We start from the raw sequence: 24,580 nt of genomic DNA, 5'->3' as shown, positions 1-24,580 counted from the left end.
TCAGCCAAAGCTGATGGCAGGTGCTCTTGACCGTCGCATTCACCTGAGCAGTCAGATGAAGCGACGAGTCAAGAAGCACGCCCAGACTGCGCACGGAGTCCTTCACAGGGAGCGTGACCCCATCAAGGACAGGTGGAACCACCGCCATTCCTGGACCAGGAGAACCTATCACTAGTACCTCCGTTTTCTCTGGATTCAATTTGAGTCGGTTTTCCCTCATCCAGCACATTACTGACTCTAGACAGGCCACGAGAGGAGAGACGCCATCCCCAGTCACTGCATCAGTCGGAGACATAGAGAAGATAATTTGGGTGTCATCAGCGTACTGATAACCCCGCGCCCCATGTCTCCGGATGATCTCTCCCAGCGGTTTCATGTAAATGTTAAATAGCATGGGAGACAGAATGGCCCCTTGAGGGACCCCAGTTTTAAGGGGCCTCTCGTCGGAGCACACGTCTCCCGGCTGCACCATCTGGGACCTCCCGGAGAGGTAGGACCGGAACCACTGGAGCGCAGTGCCCCCGATCCCCACCTCTGCCAGGCGTCCCAGAAGGATACCATGGTCTATGGTATCGAAAGCCGCTGAGATGTCCAAGAGCACCAACAGGGACACGCTTCCCCCGTCGATGCCCAGACGGAGATCATCGACCAGGGCGACCATGGCCGTCTCAACCCCGTAATCCGCCCGGAAGCCAGTTTGAAATGGGTCCAGATAGTCCGTTTCATCCAAGACCGCCTGAAGCTGGATTGCAACCGCTCTCTCAATCACCTTTCCCAAAAATGGTAGCAGTGAAATAGGCCGATAATTATTATGTACCAGGGGGTCGAGGGAGGGCTTTTTTAGGATCGGTTTTACAATGGCCAATTTGAGATCCGATGGAAATTGCCCATCCCTCAGAGATGTATTAATTATCCGGTGTAACAATGATGTTACTACCGGTCCCCCCTGGGCTGCTAACCACGAGGGGCAGGGATCAAGGGAGCAGGTTGTTTTCCGAACACTTCCGAGGATCTTGTCCACATCCTCGGTACTTACCAACTCAAACTGATCCAGTTTAACATAGTCCACGGAGGCTCTGGACACTTCTACCCTAGGATCTGCAGTAATGTCGGCGTTCAGACCTTCGCTTATACGACAGGTTTTATCCGCAAAAAAGTCGTTAAACAAGTCACAGCAGGCCTTAGAAGGTTCCAGGATCTGGTTCAGGGCTGGAGGGAGCTGAGTTAGCTCCCTGACCACCCTGAACAACTCTGCCGGACGCGACTCAGCGGACGCAATACGAGCACCATAGAACGAATTCTTTGTTGCTCGTATTGCCTCTCCGTAGTCCTCTAACAGTTGGTCTAGGAGAGTTTTGTCGTTTAAGCGAAGGTGTTTCCGCCAACGGTACTCTAGCCGTCGCAGAACCCGCTTCCTCGCCCGGAGATCTTCCGTATACCAGGGCTTGCGTTTGGAAGCGGGCCTGAGAGGGCGCTTGGGAGCGATCCTGTGTATAGCCCTAGAAAGACCGGTATTCCAGATACCGGTGAGGGCATCAACAGGGTCGCCGTCATTACCAACGGTGAGCCCCTCTAAGGCTTCTTGGAACCTCTCAGGTTCCATCAGCCTTCGAGGGTGGACCATCCTAACAGGTCCACCACCCCCGGGTTCTAGAATTGTTCTAGAATTCATTCTGCTTGAAGTGTTATTATAATGGTGGTTTCATATCAGAGATGGTAATCCTACAGCCTTTAAAAAAAGTTACTAAGCAACTTAGCAATAGTGTATAATGATGGACATTCATAATATAGTGAGTGGTTGTGTAACAATTGATACTCTCTTATTAGAAATGTTAGTATTTCTATCTCACAAATCAGGATGAAAAATTTCCAGTTTTCTCCCCACTGCAGATAAAACATTTCTGAGCAGTTCCTGCCTGATATCTACACACCTCAGTGTTTCAGGAAATCATTCTGTGGAAAAATACCATACTTTTTCCCCATATGTGAACAAGAATTATAGGGGTTTGTGGAGGCGGTACTTGAGCAGCCACATTTTTTGTTCATGGGCAAGATTGTTGGTTTTGAGTAGAAAAGCAGTAATGTTGAAAACTAAAAACCTTCCACAGAAAAAGAGCAATCTTGGACAACAAAACCATGCTTCTTTTTTGTGCCTGACCCAAACAGTTGTTGATAATGCAAGATATCTGATGTCTAGGTCTTTGACAACTCATTCAGTTGATCCTGTTTGTGCAAATCAGTCTGAATGAGAGAGTTTAGACCAATCTAGAATATGCGTGGCACTGTATTCCGATTTACTTGGAAGGGGTTTTTTTCTTAAAAAGAAAAAAGTCAACTCTCATGCTGAACATGAGAAAAATTCTGAAGAAAGCTCTTTTAGGCAAGCTGCAGCTCTCAAAGTATAGAAGTATATCAGCTCTGTGTGATCCTCCAACCTTTGTTGAGACACCAACTGAAAGTGTATTCAGAATCTGCCTTGCCACTCCAGAAAGCTATTGTAGTCTTAATAAATGTTTTCATTATACAATAATAATAGGAAAGACCTGCTAACATCTTTCAGATGTTTGTTTGTGGACTCCTGTATAAAACTTGGGGACTCACACAGTATGCACATAATGCGAAAAAGATATTTTTCTCCTTTACCCTGCTATATCACTGCAGGTGGCCTAACCAATAGTATTGTAAAGCTTTCATTAAATGTGACAGTATTTGGATATAACTGTACCACAGTTTCAGCCTCCCAATAGGGATTTTCCTTTGTTGCAAATCTGTATACCTGAACCAAGGAGAAAAAAACTTGGGTTTGAAATTCCTCTCAACAGTAATTGAAGGGTGATAGCAATTAATTAAATCAAAATAAATTTTTTTTGCAGCAACCAGTTAACAGATAAAAGCCTATCTGAATAAAAATGACTTTCCATTCTAGCAGAGAGAGAGAGCAAACCGTGGGTTTACCAAGCCACTGACCAAGTCCTGTTTTCAAAGTGTACTCATATTTATCCATTTACATTTTAAAACATAGGCATAATTTTGTCCATATGAAATGTACTGCTAGCCTCATAAACACACAGGCAATATACATCTGTCTTGTAACCAGTCTGGCAATGTATAGAGGGTAATTTGAACGAATACCTCAAAACCACTAGAGTTTATTCCATACTCATTCCTAATACCTAAAAACAACTAAAACATCCTGTTACAAATATTAGATCGATGCGGATAGCCCTTCTCTGGGCTCCACCACTGCTAGACATAGGACTTTATCACCTGGGGGAAAATGAGGAAAAGCAGGGGTTTAAACGGACATTATCACTGAAGATTTTCACACGACGTCACAATTAAACAAGACTTATCCTGGAATTAACCATGTAATAACCAGCAACAAATCCTTCACAGGGAAATCGCAAGTTATTGTCAGGATAAGTCCTGTTTAATTGCAATCTGTATTAAAATCCTCAACGTATTCAAATGATTTTCATGGGATAAAGTTTGTTTAAACCCCCACTTTTTCCCTGTTTTCTCCCATGTGATAAAGTCCCTACATGGCAAAGGGCTTTTTCACTCCTGGTAGTCCAGTAGTGAATGCCCACACAAAGAAAATCGCTGCCATTGACCTTCTGCTGTGCTTTTTTCCCCCAGGGTATTTCATGGAAGGACAGCAACCATATTGTAACCTTGAATTCTGCTACTCTGGTTATATTTCTTCCCCATTGTGCTTATTATTGCTGAAACGTTTAACAGTGATACATTTTAAAATTTTGTTGTTATTTTTACATTGCTTGTTAGCCATCTTAGGGGCTGAATTACAAGATATTAAGGCAGGAAGTAACTGTTTTTAAATAAATAGGTAAATGTATGAATGTGTAGTTGCCCATATTGATAGATAAATACCTGAATGCATTTAACTTGCAAGCATTATCTGTGCAGAAAATACATTTCTTGCACGGAAAAAGGCATTTTCTACACACACAAAATTAACATTTCTGCACAGAAAATGCTGTTTTTCTGTGTGGAGATGTCATTTTCAATGCAGAAAATACAATTTTCTGTTTAAAAAAATAAACATATACCATTTTTCAAATGTCAAATAGTCTTCAGAAATTGCAATTTTCATGGATTTTCTCACACCTAAGAAGTAAAATGATAAAATTATTCACTGTTGCTTGCAAGAACAATGTTTATTAAGATTTATATCTCTCCTCACAGGGGGGTCTTGGCCAGTCATGCGATATGAATGCACACAAAAGGCTTGTATGTAAACACCCAGTTCCTGTGAGGACGGAAAAATGATTGATGATCCACATAAATAGATGTGAGGCTATCTTGCAAGACAGGATCTCTGAGTCTATGTACTGTATTATTCAGATGGTGAAAATAATCTGCTATGAATCCAAGTTGAATCTATGTTGTCCACATGCATCCCAAATGCACTTGGCTCAATTTGTGGGGAGCTGCCAAAAAAAAAAAAAATACAAGAAAAAACAAAACACCAAACTTGGGATAATTCGTACCATTTTTTCTTTTGATTTTTTGCAAAAGATTTGCATCATTGGCAGTGTAAATAACTATCCAAATAGATGCAGGATTTAGCCCTGCATACCTGGCTGTGTCTTTCCCCTCCACTGAGGGGTCCCTTCCAGGGCAGCCCAGCTTCCCAGGCAGTCACATGGTGGGAATGGGTGAACTTCTGTTCTTCCCTCTTGCAGAAATCTTGGGCTGCCAGCATCTTCCCACCTGCTATGCATGAATGTGTTTCAAGGAGGGGAATGGCCCCGGCAAGCTTCACGTGGCTGGCATGATTGCTTATCCCCACTCTAAAGAAGATTCACACCCAACAGCAGCTTGGGAAAGGTCTTGGCAGCCAGGACTACTTCTCCTGTCACTTCCTCCCAAAGCATGGGGCTGGTGTGTGCTTGCAAGGGGGTAAGGGAGTGGTCACAGCAGCCAGCCACCTCCCAAAGTCACCCCCCTTATAATTGTGCTGCTTTTTCATTTCTAATTCTTTGAAATGGTCAGTAGACTAATTCAATACATTGAGCTTCGTCTTCCATTTCTTTGCAATGCCCTCAACCTGTTTTCACTCGCCTATATATACAGAGAGAGAGAGGGGATGTCAGTTTTTCAGCCAGATGATGGAGTAGAAGAAAGCAAAATCCTGTCCAAGAGAACTATAAAAATGAGAGCGATAGGGTGGTTCAAATAAGAATGGCTACATGAACTCCCACATCCTGTGTTACAACCTTAATTAAGAGCAAGACATGCACAAATGATCTGAAATACACCATCTAAAATATATCATTCTTCTTTTTCTTTTTTCTTTTTAAAATATTTTTTCTGATAGGAACCAAAGAAGTCGCCTAAATAAATGAATAAGCCTGGAAAATCCCATAATGAGAAGGACATCATTCAGGCCTTGAAAGAAAAAGAAAGCAGTAAGTAGAGCAATGAAGATTCCCATTTGGCTTATCTGGATGAACCCAAGTCCAAGATGGTTTGTTTGTACACACAATAACTTAAACTAATTTGCCTCAGTTCAGGAAAAAAAAGCCAAACTTCGTTCAGTTAGTTGAAAAGAGACAGCTAACTTCACTTTGTGGCTTTGCCAAAGAATGAAAGGAAATAAATGATAAGTGTTACTTTAGCTTAGTGTTACAGCCTATTGACATGTTACGGAATCTGATCTTGCAAGACAGGATCTCTGAGTCTATATATTTGCTAAGCATACAACTAATAATAGGCTATATATATTTAATCATTCATTGGTCACATTTCCATTTTGTTCTCCTCATCCTGCTTTCTGTTACATCTGGCTAAGAATTACAGGAATGTTAACAGTATATTAAGTCTCTTCCCAATGCTTTTTCAGTTCTTGGGTCAGCAAGAATGGCTGACCTGATTTTGCTTAACCCTCTGTAGCTAATCATTACAGGGGATAGGCTAGGCTTGCAAAATGTCATCTTGATGAGAGCAAGCTTCATAAAAAGCTACTGCTAAAATGGGAAGAGATCAGAAGATTTCCATTTAAATGTGTCAAGTCTCAGCTGCATCAGCAGAGATATTTTGATTACTGTGGCTAGAAACAGACAAGTTGTGGAAAGCATCAGATCCAAGTAATTACAATAGCTAATTATGAGGGTCAGAGTTTCAGTAAACTAAATGATAGTTTTAATGTCTGAGCCATTTGAGAATTTTACACACTCACTGGCACTGAAACCAAACATGCCTTTTTGTACAGTGCAAACAGAACTATTATACTAACATGATCTAGGAAATAAATATGTCAGCTTGTAAACAAGCAACTGTATGTGGCACACAAGGGAGAGCGTTTTCTTCTCTCTCGTGGAATTTGCACTGCTTTGAAAATAAGGAACAGAGAAATTGTGTATGTCATCCCAGCAAGAGATCCAAAAATACCAAAGAATAATTTCATGACAATTAGATTTTTTCCACAAGCCAAATGAGAAAAGGCTCTGTGTGTCTGCCTTCAAATTGCCTGCTGACTTATAGTAACCCCATTAATTTCACATAATCTTCATAGGCAAAGAATCCTCAAAAGTGGTTTATCAATTCCTTCCTCTGAAAGATAGCCTGCAGCACCTGCTATTCATTCTGGTTTCTAATCCAAGCACTAACCAGGTCCAACTCTGCTTAGCTTCAAAGATCAGACAGGATCTGGACTCTGGCAGACTCATCTCCAAATTGCACACTGTTCCCTTTCCAGACCAGAACAAGGAATGAGATTGCACAGAAGACACTACATGGATCATCAAAACTTTGTGGATACAGGTTCAGTACCAGGAGGTCCCCAGCTATCCTGTATCAGAGCAGCTGGTAAGGACTGGATCCAAGCTTGTAGTATTTGCTTTCTCTGTGTCCCCCTGCCATCTTCCCAATCCAAACTTCCCCAAAAACTGTAGGAGGCTCAGATGGGGACAGTTCTAATGGTTAATAAAAACAGTTCTTGCCTCTCTATCCTTTCCCAATGCACCTGTTTTGTTAGCACATGAGTGGATGATTGCTGGATTCACTTTATACAGGGTTAGACAAAGGAATCACCTTTTCCCATTTTGAAGGACGTTATGAGCCCTGTTCTTGCTGTAATCGTGCTAATTTTAAAGAATACAGAAACATAGCGATTTGTGAGCAGCTATTTTAATACATGTTGTCCACTGCATAACTTGGGCTGTTTCTTCTACTATGTCACTCCTACACTCCCCCTTAACCCACCTCCCTGCCCTATGCCCTACCCATTTTTTTTTTTCTTTTTTACTTTTTACAAAAATTTGATTTTTAAAAAAAAAAAAAAAAAAAAAAAAAAAAAAAAAAAAAAAAGCAGGCGGTGGGGGGGGGGGGGGGGGGGGGGGGGGAGAGAGAAAATAGAAGACTGTGACACCACATGACTACCAATATTGCAACATGGAGGAAACGTTTTGCACTTGATGACTACTGGGACTGCAGTGCACTTGGGAACTTAACAGGTTTCCCTTATCAATTAAAAACATGCCCTAACTATGCTTGGGAGACACAACAGTTATGTGTCAAAGGCCTGTTACAGACTGCCAAAATAAAGCTGCTTTGGGTCTCTTTGGAGGTATGCTATTTAAATGATGCATGGGTCCTAAGAGTCCGGAGGTCGCGCCAAAGCCACACTCCATTCCTAAGCACTGAAGCGCAGCTTTGGTGCAGCTTCCGGATTCTTAGGATGCATGCATCATTTAAACAGCATACCTCCAAAGAGACCCGAAGCAGCTTTATTTTGGCAGTCTGTAACAGGCCAAAGGCACTATTTTATGACTATAATTGCAGGTTAAAAGCCCCATATGATAATCTCCTTAGTGTCTGCAAAGCAAGGCACAAAAAGAGTGAGTGCTGGGCTTCAGGAATACCTGGAACCTAAAGAGAATTCAGTGTCTGCTTACCCTTGTTCTAACATGCAGTTTAACAATAAACTAAACTAAAAGTAAATCAAAGAGATTTGTGATGGCAGCTAGGTTCTTAATGCACCCATTTCTTGCAAAGATGCCATTTAATTTATAGCAGAATTATTGAGGGCAAATTTCAATACACTTTAAAATGGCTTAAACTGGTTACTATTATCACATTAATGAAGGGCTTCCCTGGTAGAAACATTGTTAAGTTTCCATTACTGTATGTAAAATGATGTAACAAGGAAAACATAATTATTCAAGTCCTTCTTTGAATGTGCATTCATTTCTAGGCTGAATCAGTTCTTGAATCTGGACATCATCTGAGACTCAAAATGCATTTGGCCCTGAAGAAATGCCTGTTTTAGTCAGAATCAATGGCTCTATCAGAACACCCAATTTTAAACTGCAAGCTTGTGAGTTAACACAGAAAACCTGAGTAAGTGCTTAGCTCACCTTTCTCAAGATCAGGCGAGAACACAGCGTATCTTAGCAAGTATATTACTAGGTGAATTTTATGATGAAACCTTTGGGATGAAAGGTTTCTCTAAAACTGATTCAGCAGGTAAATGAAAGAGTGCTCATAAATGTGGTCTTTTAAAAGGGAATTTAAAGTCATTTTAATGACAGTCATCCATTAAATTGAATTTGCAAGAGCAGTCCTTTTTTCAATTAACTAGAAGTGCTCTGCAGTCTGGATTTTTCCAGCTCTTGTCTAATACTCAAAATCAAATTCCATTCCTGATGTAACAAACATCATCATATGCCCAAATAGCATGTTACAAAATACAAACATTTAAAAAGCATTAAATAAAACTCCACTTAAAATATTAATTCAGGACAGTTAAAAACACATTATAGCCTCTTACAGAACTAGCACTTCTGTTGTACTATCCTAACCAGGTGAAAATGCCTCCCAACAAATATATTGATCCATTGGCTGTATATTTGCGTAGGACATTGTTGCTCAGTTTGAGATAGATCAACATACAAGATCAGAAACTTCGGTCCCACATTTCTCAAGGGTTCTCATACTTCAGTGGGGTTGGGGAACAGGCAAAAAGTGTCAGGAGAAGGAGTGGATGGGCAAAAAAGTGAAACGTTTGGAACATTAATGGAAAGCTGATATTCCTGGTCATTGTTTTCATATTTATTTTGCCATCATGGAGCCATCCCGTCAGCCACCAAAACATTCAGTTTAAACATACACAAAAAATTATATTTTAACCTGGCTTTTTGTTTTGCTTTTAAAAAGAGAAATGAATTGTTTTAACTGCTTTGCACATAGTATACATCATTGAAAGTAAGACCTTTCTACAGCCTTATTAGTTGCTGATCTTTTATTATCATTATTCTCATACAATAGCAAAACAGACAGCTGAAATTAAGCAGAGGGGACTATTTAGATTTTAGATATCTATATTCCTCCATGACAGAAGAAACAGTAGTTTAACAGGTGTGTATGAATGAGGCCAGGCAATTTAATGTTTGAAATTATATGTTTATTTTTGTATTTTATTGTTACTGTTAGGTTGTAATCCCACCTCGATCCACCTGAGAGAGGCGGGAAAATACAAATAATAATAATAATAATAATATATCATTATTATTATTATTATTATTATTAATTTTAAATGAAAAAAGGTTAACATTATTGTTATTATGAGGGAATTTTAAAGTTGCAATTTTTTGCTGTCATACCTACATACAAATACTTAACTGTATTATGAACTGTACTGAGAATATTCCCTTCCTATGTAAAATCCTAATGTTCTCCCTACTGAAATCTGAAATAATAGGAGTTGATTAAAATGAAATAATGAGTTTAAAGATCTATTATTCACAAAAAAATCCATGAATCTATCTATATTTGGGTCATGGATCTGAAAGGCCATCTATACAGCCTGACACTTTAAATTGCAACATACTTTGAAAGACAGTGCCTTTTTCATCGGATAAAATGTTCTTGAATTTTTTCCTTCTTTTTCTTTCATTAATGCTTATCATGTCACACTGAAATGCTAGAAATCATTTCAAATATATGCTTGCAAAGTTGAAGTTCCCATCAGCATTGTAATATGGAGTCACTAATCTCCAATTACAAAGTCACTCAAGAGAAGCACCATTTTCTGACAAGTGTTAAGAATGTGCTGTGTCTTGTTCCCTTTGAATTACTTACACATAAAATTACATTCACATATATCAAGACTATTGTAAAGTAATGATTACAGCAACCAATATGGCAACCACATTGTAATACAACTTATAATTATTAGTCAATTTAAATAGAAAATATTTCCTTCATTGTATAGTAAGCCTCAAAGCCAAAAGAATTTGAGCATAAATCTGACAGATTTATGGTCTGCATGAATCTCTTGTCTTTGTGTTAGAATTCTGTTCCCAAAGAAAAGTGGGGGCTGGAGGTCCTCACCAAGTATGTCTGCATTACTTTAAATGTTGGGGGAATTGGTGTTGCAAAGAGGCTGGATAACCTTTAGGACCGTTGGCATCTGTGTATACTGACAATAACTGAGGATTTATCCTCCAGGTTTGGGTGAATTTAGAAAAAAGTCAAGTGCAATTATACAAACACAATAGCAATTAACACAGACACAGCATTCAGAGCTCATAGAACTAGAAATATAAAAATGGGAGAATGGAACTGGGTTTAAGGAGAGTGATATTTACCTATTCAAAGAGTAAACTATAGAAAGTGGGAGTGCCACAATCTGAGGCTGAGGGCAACTCAATACATGGAGCACAGCCCGGGACAACTGTGTACACAGAGGCTAGGTTTTTAAAACAAGTATTTATACATGAAAACTAGCCTCTGGGGACATGAAACCGTTGGGAGAGATCATCCGGAGACATGGGGCGCGGTATTATCAGTATGCTGATGACACCCAAATATGCTTCTATATGCCTCCGACTGTTTCAGTGATTAAGGATGGCATCTCTCCTCTGAATACCTGCCTTGAGTCAGTAATGGGCTGGATGAGGGAAAACCAACTCAGGCTGAATCCAGAGAAAACAGAGGTACTTGCAATAGGCACCTCAGGTCTGGGGAAGGAAATTTACCAACCTGTCCTGGATGGGGTCACACTTCCCCTGAAGGATGAAGTTCGCAGTTTGGGAGTACTTCTGGATCCGTCTCTACAGTTGCCATCTCAAGTAGATGCGCCGGCCAGAAGTGCTTGGTACCAACTTCGGTTGGTACGCCAACTGTATCCCTACCTAGACCGAAACAACCTTGAGGCGGTGGTACATGCTCTGGTAACCTCTCGTCTTGATTTCTGCAATGCGCTCTACATGGGGCTCCCCTTGTACCAAGTTTGGAAGCTTCAACTAGTGCAAAACATGGCAGCTAGATTGGTCACCGGTTCTTCAAGGTTTGACCATGTAACATCAATCTTAAAAGATCTTCATTGGTTCCCAACTTGCTTCCAGGCACAATACAAAATGTTGGTTATTACCTTTAAAGCCCTACATGGTTTGGGTCCGAGTTATTTATGGGAACACTTCTCCCTATACAATCTGCCCCGCACTCTTAGAACGACAGGGAAGAACTTGTTGGAAGTAACAACAACCAAATATGTTTCAATTTCCCAAAGAGCTTTTACGATAGCTGCTCCAAGACTGTGGAATAGCCTCCTGGAAGAGATCCATCTTACTGCCTCCCTGGAAACCTTCAGGAAAGCAGTTAAGATGCAGCTTTTCCGACGAGCATACCCACCTGATTTTTGGTAAGACACGAATCCACACCCTGAACTCCAGTGTCACCTGTGATATCTTGTTTTTATTTGCTAATTGTTATGTATTTTATCAATTGTGTGTTATTCTGTATTGTTTCTTAAATTAGGTTGTGATCCTGTCTCAATCCACCCGAGAGAGGCGGGAAAATACAAACTGATTGTAATATTACCTGGATCATCCACATGCCCTCAGGTCTTTCCTCCTTTTCTCCTAGGAATCACCTAGTGTTCCAAAAAGGTCCTCAGGATCTCTTCAGAACATGCTGGTTTCAGATATGAAATATCTGCAGCGTAGTGTATACATATTCAGAAGCCCACTTAAGCCAAAATAAATCACACTGAATTAGATCCCATTGAACTATGTTTTGACAAGATCACAGAATGACAGTTCAAGACTATGCACTTTATTGAGCATGAAGGAACAACTTTAGATGAATTAGAATTACTCTCCTGAAATGTATCAGTTCCATGATACAGCTGCTTTGGGAGTTTCATCATTTTGTGCTCTTATCATTACACATTTGCCAGGCATTCTGTTCCTCTTTTATTTTCCCTCATAATTTCTTTTTTAAAGATTCTTGATGGACAGTATGAAAACAGAAAATTAGTTTACCTACTTCCCAATTTTTAAAAGTTGCTCAAGTGCCAAGGTTTGTTTTGTTTTAGCTTTGAAAATGAAAAATTGATGTTTTCTGGAAAAGCCTGTGTTTGTTGTTCAGCAATGTTCAACAATGAAAAGGAAACAGATCTGTCTTATTCTATACTTATTAGCAGTCCTGAAACATCAGCTCCTCTGTGTGCGTGGGCATGTGAGAGAAAGAGAGATGGGGAGAGTGGGAGACAAGCAAAGGCACCATCATAAACATACTCCCAATAAACATACACACAAAACATTTCCAAAATAGTCTGCAACAAAAAGAAACAATTAGAACACTATCAAAATGTAAGCACCCTCAAAATTTAAGATGAAAACCAGATTTAAAAGACTTCTTCTCTTAAAAGCCTAGTGGAATTAATATGCTTTCACCTCCTTCCGAAATGGAAGGCAACCAGCAGGCCAATGTAATTCTGGAGGCAGGTTGTAGAGAAGGGACAATATTGCAAGTACATAGAACAGGGGTATGACATACTGACTGACTTAATAGCTTAGTACACTACCTCCAGTTTTGTTGCTATGCCACAGAAATGCAGAACATGCTGCCATTTTCCTCTAAAACAAAACATCCCAAGAGCATGCACCTTCTGTTTAACCCTGTGCTTCTGGGAAGCTTTGAAAGGCACAATTGCACTTGAAAATGAAGATTTTCACACCAGCTCCGAAGTGCTGGTAAAACATTGCTGGATCGTTGAGGAAGCATGCATGTACGAAAGCCTGGCACACTTCTGCAACATGAGGGAATTGTCAACTCCCTCTAGCTTCACTGAATCATTCCAGAAGAAGGAATTTCCTCTGAATGCAAAGTTTCCATTCAGAGGAAATCCCCTCTCCTGGAATGATTCACTGATGCTAGAGGGAGCTGACGATTCCCTGAGGTTGAGGAAGTGTGCCAGGCTTTCATACATGCATGCTTCCTTCAAAATCTTCAATGAGGCACCCGCTACTTGTGTTTCCTCTTTAAAGGACAACTGTATTGTTTTATCACAGTAGAGAGTGAAGTAGGTCAGGAAGTCCTGGTACAAAGTTTGAAGATTGAATCCAGTGCTCTGATTGTGCTTTGAAACAAGAAGAAGCGAGCAGAGTCATTTCATCACTAAGATACATTGCTAGTGAGAAGTACATCCTAGCTACCACTAGGGATGGTAGTGTTCAAAATTATCCAAAATATGGTTGAAAAACATGTTTTATGAGTGTTGAGAAGCACTGGCAAGAAGAATCTTGAACTGATGAGCATCTCTGTAGTTTAGGACTTACTCCATGCAAAATTCTCACGTGATTGTTTAGCACAGAAAGCAACACTTTTTTGCACAGGGAACAGCATCTTTCTGCAAGGAAAACAATATTTCGGTGCAGAAATATTAATTCCTAGACCAAAAAAAATACTGTAATTAGGGATTTATTCTACGTAAAATTTACACATGGTTGATTTGCATAGAAAACCAAATTTTCTGCACAGAAAACATTACTTTCCATACAGGTATAAATATTTCTTGTTTTCTGTGTAAAACCACTATGAGCAAATTCTGTGAAGAATTGGTCCCAAATTGCAATAGCTTGAAACACTGGATAGTTTTCAAAGGCTTTATTGCAACAAGAAGAAAATTGCTGAAGTTACTTATTGCTACTTTTGAGAAGAAACTCAATGAAGAATCCCTATCTACCACTGGGTTTCTGAGCAGACTAATCTGGAAGTCTCTTGGTCACAGATAACTATGCTCAAGCATTTTCTATCAAGGACACACAGCAGTTATCACTCAGAGAAGCCAATTCCCTGTCTTCCCCACTTTTCAGGGTTAAGGAAGAAATCAGCTTTCCCCATGTTTGGGAAACTTTTTAACATTGAATACAATGTTCTTTTTTAGATTCTTTCCCAGAATTATTTATGTATTATTATGAGCTCTTTCACGACTCATGGATCTATACAGTCAGCCCTCTTTATCCATGGATTTTTTAACCACAGATTCAAGCATCCACGGTTTGAAAATATTTAAAAAATGTATAAATTCCAAAAATCAAACCTTCATTTTCCCATTTTCTATAAGGGACACCACTTTACTATGCCATTGTCTATAACAGGACTTGAGCATCCATGGATTTTGTTATCTATTTGGGGGGGGGATTCCTGGAACTAAACCCCAGCAGATACCAAGGGCCCACTGTATAACAATTCACTTACTTTAGCCATCCTAACCCCTTGGGAGAAGTAGCAAATACGGTACATACCAAAATTACAAGCTAATGAGCCATCGCATAACACTGAGTCCAAGACTGGATGTAAATGATTGGGAGCTCAGACAGATGACAATGAAGAAATGTGAATTATATTCAGTCAGCCAACATAAGAACAAGGAAGATACTAATGCCCACCGAAATAGCAATGTGTGAAAAGAACAACTATTAAAAAAGTATCTCCATTCCTGTTGATTTGGTTTAATGCAGAACAACTTTTGAGTTGGGTTTTTCCTAAATTTGTCTGGACTATCTGAATATTAATTGGAAATACTCACAGTGTTAATTTAAAATATTTGGAATGCAGTACTACTGAAAGGAGAGTTCATAATAATTGCCTGCAGAATTCAAATTCATCAATACAAAAACTAAAATCATTTTTAAAGTTACGTTAAATTCTAAGAATAAAATCTCTCCTTTTGTATTAGAGCTGCTGTTTGGCTTTTAATCAGTCACACTTTTCCAATTTTCAATTGTGAAACATCTAGAAGGGCAAAATCATGGTTTAGGTTCCAAAATCTCTGCTTATATACCATGTAATGAATCTAAAGGAAGATTGCCAGTACTTGCTTTATGAAGGTATTTCTTTCTCCCCAACACACAAATATTCCTATCCATTGATCACAGATTCATTTTTGTGGAGAGTACAGGGTGAGTTGTTTTGCGGAGGGCACTGTCTATTCCCTACCAGACCTTAAAAGACATCTCCACAGTGGGGAAAGAAGACAACACACAAAAAGGTTGCATAGAACTATGACAACTGCTGCCAACTTTGACTCAAATGGCAACTTGAAAAAAGCAGAAGATAACATGCAAAGCTCTTCCATCATTTTATCTCCACTGCCAGGAACAATCCTGCCTGCTTTGCTTCTGCCTGTCAGGCTGCTGTTCAAGACAGAAAAGGAAAACCAGTTTAGCAAAAAGAAAAACCCTGAACCGTCAATGTGAGCAAACGGCTCATTACATACCAGGCACTTTGATTTTATAGCAGCAGGACAGTCAAGTCTAATTTATATGTTCTGAAAAAGCACATAGTAAATTCAGGGTTGCTAACTGGACAGAAAAAAATGTCATGCTTGTCACAGAAATCAGCAGGTAAATCTTCCAACTGCATTAACTGCCATCAGCATCCTATCCAATTAATATATATATATTTAAAAAGAAACTTCCCTGTGTTTAGTTGCTGGAAGTTGGGGTTAGTAGGAATGTAACTCTAAAGCCATGAATACGGTACCCATCCAGTTTTACAGGGAAAATACATGTTTCTAAGGCTGTATGTAAAGATAACAGCAGTGGAAGAATTGCTAGTTGCATACACCTTTTAGACAAACAGCCCTGTGCTTATTAAAGCTGAGTGCCTGACTCTACAAAAAATGACGGATGCGCTTGATTTAAAGTGCCAGATGAAACTACAGAAAAATACTCAGTGTCTGGCCAAGTTTGCAATTGCCAGATGCCAATTTTCTTTCTATCTGAAATATTATGTAGCTTCCATTAGCTGAAAAATATGAGAAGTACATTTAATGGAAAGCATAGCGCTGCTCAAAGTGTGTTTATTTTGAGGTTCAGTCCCACTCACTACAGTACAAGGTATAGGGTTGGATTCAGACACAGTCATACTTAACTAAGAGTAGACTTAAGTAATCTATGGCCTGTTACAGACTGCCAAAATAAAGCTGCTTCGGGTCTCTTTGGAGAGATGCTATTTAAATGATGCATGGGTCCTAAGAGTCCGGAGGTCGCGCCAAAGCCACACTCCATTCCTAAGCACTGGAGTGCAGCTTTGGTGCAGCTTCTAGATTCTTAGGATGCATACATCATTTAAATAGCATACTTCCAAAGAGACCCGAAGCAGCTTTATTTTGGCAGTCTGTAACAGGCCTATGACTCATTCATATCATTTGTCCCAAGTATGGTAAAACTCTGAATCATACCCATAATCTTTAATCCAGAAGACCATTTATTCAAACACAAGCTATTTTATCAGATTTTGAAGGAAAAGGGCCTATCTACAAAGTAAGAAGAGGAATTTGTTACTGTACCAAGTATCTTGCCAGCAATAAAGTGTATTCTTTTTAAATTCACTGTAGTTACAAAATATAAGCATGGTCATGTATCCATATGTAAATGATTCTGTTAAGATCAGGGTAGAAGCATCATTGGTTGTACCCAGAGTGTGTTCTCATGCCAAGTACATGTAAAAAAAATCAAATGGTTTTTCTACCACACATATATATCAGAGGTGTGAAAAGTGTGGTACTCCAGATCTCAGATTGCACTTCCCAGTATTCTTTACCACTGAGTATGCTGCCTAGGACTCATTGGGGTTGCAATTTAACAACATCTGCCCCCTGTCTTCTATTAATTCTGTTAAATTTACCTGTGTCACATGAATGGAATGGATATGCTTTTATGCACGTAGTTTGGAAATAAGGCTATTCTGACAAACCATGACGTAGTGGTTTGAGTGTCGGCGAGGAGGGTTTGAATCTCAGCTCAGCTATAATATTGATTGGATGACTCTGGGCAAGTCACACTTTCTCAAAGGATGGCCATAGTAAACTTTCTCTGAACAAATCCTGCCAGGAAAACTCCATGATAGGGTTTTCTTAGGGTCTTAGGGTCACCATAAGTTGGAAACAAGTTGAAGACACACAACAAAAACAAATGCCCCTTTATAAAAACCCTGTAAATAAATCCATATTATATGCACAACCACTGATCAACATTAACCAGTGTGGCATAGCAAAGGTCTGAAAAGCTTCCCTGCCTCACCTGTGCCTAATCCACCTCACCTGGTGCATGACAACTCACTGAGTTGTTCTCCAAATGACATATTCTCATTGGTGAACCAGATTTCAGATCCAGTATCATATGGATTTCAGGTTATGTATCTCAGTCCCTTTTTTTCCTTTATGATGATTCAAGCATATTCTGAATTCTCAATTCTTAATTTAACTCCATATTTTAGTATTGTTTCATTTTTTAAAAAAAAGTTATTGCTTTACTCATGGACAACCTTGACCTGAGGCAAAAATAGTGAAGGAAATAAGGAATACTTTTCCATTGCTCAAGTAACAAATGAACTCCATTTGCTAACAAAGGAAGATGGCCTTGCCATTCACCACCAATTGTACATACTTGTAACAGAGATCATGTTCAAAGAGCATACAGACTGTGATTTCAAGAGCAATTTTTAGAATTATTATTATTATTGCTGTGTTTTAATACACAGTGTGTATTAAATGCACAAGCTTGCGGTGCATGGCGTGCAGATGTATTTCTTGCTGCACAACTTTGACACTAGTTCTAGTTTTCACCTGTCCCCATTCTCACCATGTCACCTGAAAACCATCATGTTGGCTCCTTCTTTACATGCTTTTCATGCTAATGTAGGTCCTGGGTACAAGACATTAAGGAAAGATTTACTTACTTAGAAAGCCAGATTGGTGCCGAAGCAACAGCCCCAATCCACCTTTTTGCCGGCCCAAAAAGAAGCAGGAAATAGCCACTCCTTTTTGCACTAACAAAAATCTGGCTTTTCCATTCCCGCTGCAGATAGAAACTGGCTTTCAGGTGTTCTGGCAGCATGAGGCTCGTAAATGCCACTTGAGGACCTGGAAGCTGGCCCACATGTGGGCAGCTGGGCAGCATCAAACCAGTTTCTGGACATCTTGGGGGCATGTATCATCTGCATGCCATGCACTGCAAGCAGGTTCCAAACAGCCACACCAGAAAGTGGTGTGCCATATAACCTAGCCAGCCCTACCATTAGACAGAATGAAGCAATTGCCTTAGGTGGCAGAAGCAGGGGAGGGGGAATCCTGACAGTTCCACCAGAAACTGGAACAACTATGCCGTACAATATGTCCTAGAAACTAGCCTGAATCAAGCCTGTTGCATTAGGCTGGTGAAGAACAGTATCTCACTGTCCTTTAAAGTCCAGCTGGCTTTTGCTCTCAGCATGGAGAGGGAATGCCATCTTGGAAGTACCAAATGTCTTGGGCCAACCCTATATGTCAACTACAGGATGGAGGATGCAAAATTCCCACCCTATGTGTGCATGAAGCTTCTGACCACAGCAACAGTGCAATGCGGCAGCTCAAAAGGCCAATGTGATTTTAGGCTGCATCAATAGAAGTATTGTGTCTAGATCAAGGGAAATAATATTGCCACTGTATTCAGCTTTGGTCAGGCCCACCTGGAATATCGTGTCCAGTTCTTGGCACTACAATTGAAAAAGGATGTTGAGAAACTAGAGCGTGTCCAAAGGAGGGCGACTAAAATGATGAAGGGTCTGGAACCCATGCCCTATGAGGAACGACTTAGGTAGCTGGGTATGTTTAGCCTGGAGAAGAGAAGGTTAAGAGGTGATAGGATAGCCCTGTTTAAATATTTGAAGGGATGTCATATTGAAGAGGGATCAAACTTGTTTTCTGCTGCTCCAGAGAACAGGACCCCGGAGCAATGGATACAAGCTCCAGGAAAAGAGATTCCACTTCAACATTAGAAGGAACTTCCTGACAGTAAGGGCTGTTTGATAGTGGAACACTCATCTTCGGAGAGTGGTGGAGTCTCCCTCCTTGGAAGTCTTTAAACAGAGGCTGCATGGCCACTGTCAGTGATCCATTGATTGTGATTTCCAGCATGGCAGGGGGTTGGACTGGATGGCTCTTGGGGTCTCTTCCAACTCTATGATTCTAACAGAATTCTAGTTCAACTTTTAGTTAACTCTGTACTTCACCCTTCCCAAGCCATAATTTCACGTCACTGGTTTGTTTAAAGTATATTCTGCAAATCACATCACATGAGTTAGGCATACAGTTGTCATCCATTCTGATTTATATGGAATGCTCATATCTGGGATTTTGTTTGCACCACTAGGAAAGTTATGCATCATGTATTAAAGATGGTATTTATTCTTGCTGTTTAATGACATTGCCCCTCTGTCTGTTATGGGTGCCTTCCTGAGTACCCTGTTTGCTAATTTCTGTGAGCTGGAAGCCAGCAGAAAAGCCAGTTTTTTATCTGGAGAACCGATTACTTGCCTCTGAACAACTTCAGATTGCCTTCCTATCTCAGGACAAAATTACTTGGCAAAAGAAAATTGCAATAGAGAGAAGGAGCAAAGACCACCAAGAGGTATGCTTTTCCAAAGAACCTTATGAATATGTTTCTGGAGGTAGTAAATGTATTTTTTTTTTCAAATTGTTTTCAATTTGATCCTTAAGTAGCTAGAAAGCTCAACTTTGTAGACTTGTTTTGAAGCATATGATTGTATCCATACCAAACATAAGTTGCTTGTTTTCCTTTTTGTTTCATTCAAAATGCAACATACTATAAACAACACTCTCCTCTGTTGTTGATGGTAACAATGTCAACACAGACTTTCAGAAGGATCGCTCAAAAGGGGAAATTCTGGCCAACTTACCTTCTAACAGTCTAGAAAACAGACCTCCTGGAATAAAGGTCTGCCTTTGGTGCAGTTCTCAGTGATGGTTCAGGAGTCGCACAAGGTCTAAAAAACCAAGCCACCCCAACTGGAAACTCCAAGACAGGCACATGGTCTCCTCATACCTATCTGAAGCACTCAAATGCCTTTCTTCAAAAAGAAACATTAAACTGTAAAAAGGCTCCGTGTTTACTGCTTTGGTCACTAACACATGATCACTTGCCAGTTTACCACAGGGCACCTTTCACCCTGGTCTTCGTCTTCAGAAATCTCAGATGTTAACAAAAACCATTGCTCATATTGACTTACTAACGGTGTATGTATTTCTACCCACATTTGGTTAGCTGTCCCACTGAGCAAAACATAACTTACTCTTCCGTATGTTTATTTATGGAACCCTTGATGGTACAGTGCATTGGAAAGCATCATCTGGGTTGCATCTGCACTGTGGAAATAATCTGGTTTGATGCCACTTTAACTGCCATGGCTCAAGGCCACGGAATTCTGGGAATTGTGGTTTGTTGTGGCACCATTCCCAGAATTCCGTGGCCTTGAGCCATGGCAGTCTAAGTGGCATCAAACCATTTTATTTCCACAGTGCAGATGCACCTCTTGCAAACTGTCATCTGTACACAAACACACAGGATGGCTCTACATTAGAGTTGCCAACTTTTTAAAACTAAACCTCATCGTGCAGCTATGTGTCACTTTCCATTCAATAAATAATAAAAGGATTAAAATTGCAGGTGGCCATGAAAGACAGAAGGAAGGTGAAATGTTGGAAACCCTAGTTCCAAGGGATAGAGGAGTCAAGGGAAAAGGAGCCAGAGCATGTAGAGCAGCCTCCATAGTTTCGCTGGCACTACTCTGAGGAGCGCAGTGCCACAGTCGGAACAAAAAGAGTAACAGGGGTCCAAACCACGCTCCAGAAATAATCCAGTTTGAGACCACTGGCTTAGTGCTAGGGAATTCTGGGAATTGTGACCCCAGAGTTCTGTGACAGAGAAGACCAAAGGTCTCCCAGAACGACAGATCCCAGCATTTCCTAGCATGGAGCCAAAGCAGTCAAAGTGGTCTTAAAGTGGATTATCTCAGTGTATTTTGGACCAACAATAAGGTTTATTTCCAGTGAAAGAACTCCAGGGCTGCACTTCCAATCGCTGCCTATGACTGAGGCTTGCGTCCGCACTGCAGAATAGAGGCAGTTTCACCCCGCTTTAATAAGTGGCTCCAGGACATAGAATCCTGGGATCTTAAGTTTTGTGAGATGTCTCCCTTTTCTCTCATGGGAGCGAGCACCACAAACTACAATGTTCTTAGCATCCCATGGGCAGTTGAAGCGGTCTCGAACTGCTTTAAATTCCGCAGTGTGGCTGCAGCCCCAGAAACACCAGAGAGACAAGAGAGGACGAGACAGGTCGCCTTCATGACACATTGGAAGCCTCATCAACCTGGGCTGGGGAAAAGGGGGGGGGGGGAGATACAGAAATAAACCCAGAAGAACCAGCTAGGTTGAGGCAGAAGGGCTGTAGGGCTGGCACTCATAAAAACCAGGCTGACCAGGCGCGTCCTCCTTTTCCTGGATGCGTCCTCCAACGTCTTCCCTTCCAGGGTTTCCCCTGGAAGGGCGAGGACACCCCTGGTCACCCTGGCTGCACCACGAAAGCACGCAAAGAACACAAAACAGACGCCAAAGACACAAAACAGATGCCAACACAAACCAGACGCCTACCAACACAAAACAGATACCAACGCAAAACAGACGCCAAAGCCAAGCCAACAAAGCATGCACTGCTGCTGCTGCTCTGGCAGTCCTTACCTCCAGCAGAGCTGCCTTCCTCCAGCTGCGCGGAGATGCTGGCCACCTTCCTCACGTTCATGGCGAGCTGGTCTCTCTCTTTAGAGGCTCTTCTCCTTGGGCTGCCTGGCAGGGCTCCCAGCTCTCCCCTCCTCAACACGAGTCCAGAGAAAAAGGTGCCAAGCAGCCACTCTCTCTGAGGGGGAACCCTCCCACACTCCCCAAAAGGCAGCCTCTTCCTCTGGTTCCCTCCTTAAGAGGCTGGGCTGGAAAGGCAAGGCAGCCTCTTTGCAAGGGGCTAACTCTGTGGAGTTCAACGTCGTGTTTTAGTATCCTTCTCCTCCTCTTTATCATGAAGGAAAGGAGCCTGGAAGCTGGAAAGGCGAGGCAGCCTCTTTGCAAGGGGCCAACTCTGTGAAGTTCAAAGTTTCCTATTTCATTATCCTTTCCCTCCTCCTCATAAGGCAGGAAAGAAGCCTAGGAGTCCCAAAGGAGGCAGAAGTGAGGAGAAGGCTTCCTCCTTGCACCTGGCTCCCAGGATTTCAGCCCAGCATCTCTTCACAGGTGTAAACATCCCTGACATATCAAGCTGTTCCTCCTACTTTCCTATTGGGTCAGCTCGTTACTCAAAAGGTTCACACGCAGGAGTAGCTGTGCTGGCCATTGAATAAATGCCAACCAAAGAGCCCTCGGTGATACCTTTTATTGGCACCGAAATGCACAATATATTTGTCACAAGCTTTCAAAGCTCCATGGGCTTCCTCATTTGAATCAAGGGAGCTTATCACACAGGGCTCCAGGAATGCAGCTACCACTGCACGATGGGAATGGGACAGGGAAAGGACACATTTTACTGCACATCAGAATGCTGCTACTCCATTCCCCATCCATCCCAGAGGAGGCGATTTTCAAGAACTGTCCTGAACAAGGGATCCTGGAACCAAGTCCCAGTAGATACCAAGGACCCACTGTACCTCCTGTTTGGCTTGTTGTGCTAGGAGTTCAAGTTCACCTTGTTTGTTGCTAAGTGGTCTTCAGTGATGCCTTTGCTCTGTACGTAGAGAGACCTTGTAGGAGCTTTGAGACTAACTGAAAGAAAGAAGTTGGCAGCATGAGCTTTCACAGACTTCAGTCTACTTCCTCAGATGCATTGCTCTGTGCATTAGTGTAGAGCAGTGATACCCAAACTTTTTGCCTCCAGATGTTTTGGACTCTCAGTATCTCTAACCATTGTCCAGGCTGGCTGTGGTTTCTGGGCATTGAGAGCCAAAGTTTAGGAATGCTGGGGTAGAGACAAGTTGGTAGCATGAGCTTTTATAGACCTGAGCCTACCTCCCCAGGTGCATTTGGTGGAGTTTGAGCAGCTGCTACTTGCCCAGCTACACCTGCTGGAATTGTCTCTTCCACACAACTGTTAAAAGTACAAGATCCTTACCATATTTTTAAAATTATTTTTGGGTCCTCCATCCATGTGAAAGCTGCAGCCCAATGGTTTCTTGGGAGTGCCTCCAGCTCCAAAAGAGAAGGCATGCATAACCTTCCAGATTGGGTTCCAGCTTGCCAAAAGTAGAGATGACACCTGTCCCTTCATGTGCTGCATTTGTGTAGAAGAGAACATTTTAGCAGGTGCTGCTTCTTATTTGGTTGCATGGCAAGCCACACCTTGCTGAAATTCCCTCTTGTGCATATCTATCAATGGTGCAGGAGCCAGATCCACTTTTCAGTTTTAAAAAGTGGGTAACCACTGAGTAGCCTTCTATAAAATGGCATGAAGAAGAATGATCAGTATTACATAGTCAACATTTAGTTGAAGTAGGGGATCCCTCTCCCTACCAAAAATAGGAATAATGGCATCCAATATACACAGAACATCAATTTTTGCTGAACCAAATGAAGCTTTAAAGCTAAAGAAATGTTAGATATTGAAGCAAGGGCAGTTTTCCCTTGGTTATTATACGAAGGTCAAACTACATGTCCATCCTACTTGAAATGGAGGCCACTTAAAGGTTACAGAGCCTAACCCACTTTGTTGAAAATAAGGTTAGTGAACTTACTTTTGAGGAAGCATAGATGAGACTCAGCTCTGAAGCCCTCAAAACTCATAGTCATACAACTAGGCCTTTCTTCTTCCTTGACTGTATGCAAGTCCCTTCTTCATTTGCTCAGCTCAGGGGGAGTACCTAATACCCCAGAGGACAGGATCATAGTTCAAGATGACCTGAATAGGCTAGAAAGCTGGAGCAAAGCTAACAAAATGAAATTCAACATGGAGAAATGTAAGGTACTGCCCTTAAGGCAGAAAAATGAAATGAATAGATATAGGATGGGGGACACCTGGCTGAATGAAACTATGGTGTTGTATAGACGGGTTCAATCGGGCGCCGTCATTACATGCGAGGGGTGGTGCTTCCAGATGCGCCTTGCCCCTCGTACGTAACGAGGGCATAAAAATGGCAGCGCCCTATACACATGGGCACCACCATTTTGACGTGATGGATGCCTAGCATCCGCACGTCTTGGCACCTTCATGACGCCGCAAAAAGAAGCCGCTTTTTGTGGCTTCTTTTTGTTGCACGAGGGAGCTGCGCGATTTGTACGCTCCAGCTCCCTTGCACAACAAATGAGGGCAGCAGGAAATTGCCCTTTTGGGCGGTCTGTATCTCGCCTATGTGTGAAAGAGATCTAGGAGTCCAAGCAGACCACAAGTTGAACATGAATCAGCAGTGTGATGTGTCAGCTGAAAAGGCCAATGCAGTTTTAGGCTGC

The 24,580-nt window shown here is 41.3% G+C and overlaps 1 protein-coding gene across 1 annotated transcript in view; it reads right to left on the bottom strand.

Moving 5' to 3' along the window:
• The window catches only part of KCNIP4 (potassium voltage-gated channel interacting protein 4), a 421,219-nt gene extending 399,311 nt beyond the window's left edge, over nt 1-21,908 (bottom strand). The window contains exon 1 of the mRNA XM_042468878.1: nt 21,836-21,908. Within this exon, the coding sequence (XP_042324812.1) occupies nt 21,836-21,896 (61 nt within the window). The 5' untranslated portion in view covers nt 21,897-21,908. The remainder of the gene's footprint in view (nt 1-21,835) is intronic.
• Between the last annotated feature and the right edge of the window lie 2,672 nt (nt 21,909-24,580).

Source organism: Sceloporus undulatus, chromosome 5, assembly GCF_019175285.1.
Source record: "Sceloporus undulatus isolate JIND9_A2432 ecotype Alabama chromosome 5, SceUnd_v1.1, whole genome shotgun sequence".
Lineage (NCBI taxonomy): Eukaryota > Metazoa > Chordata > Lepidosauria > Squamata > Phrynosomatidae > Sceloporus > Sceloporus undulatus.
The sequence above is the reverse complement of the archived record's forward strand: the minus strand, read 5'-3'. Positions and strand labels throughout refer to the sequence as shown.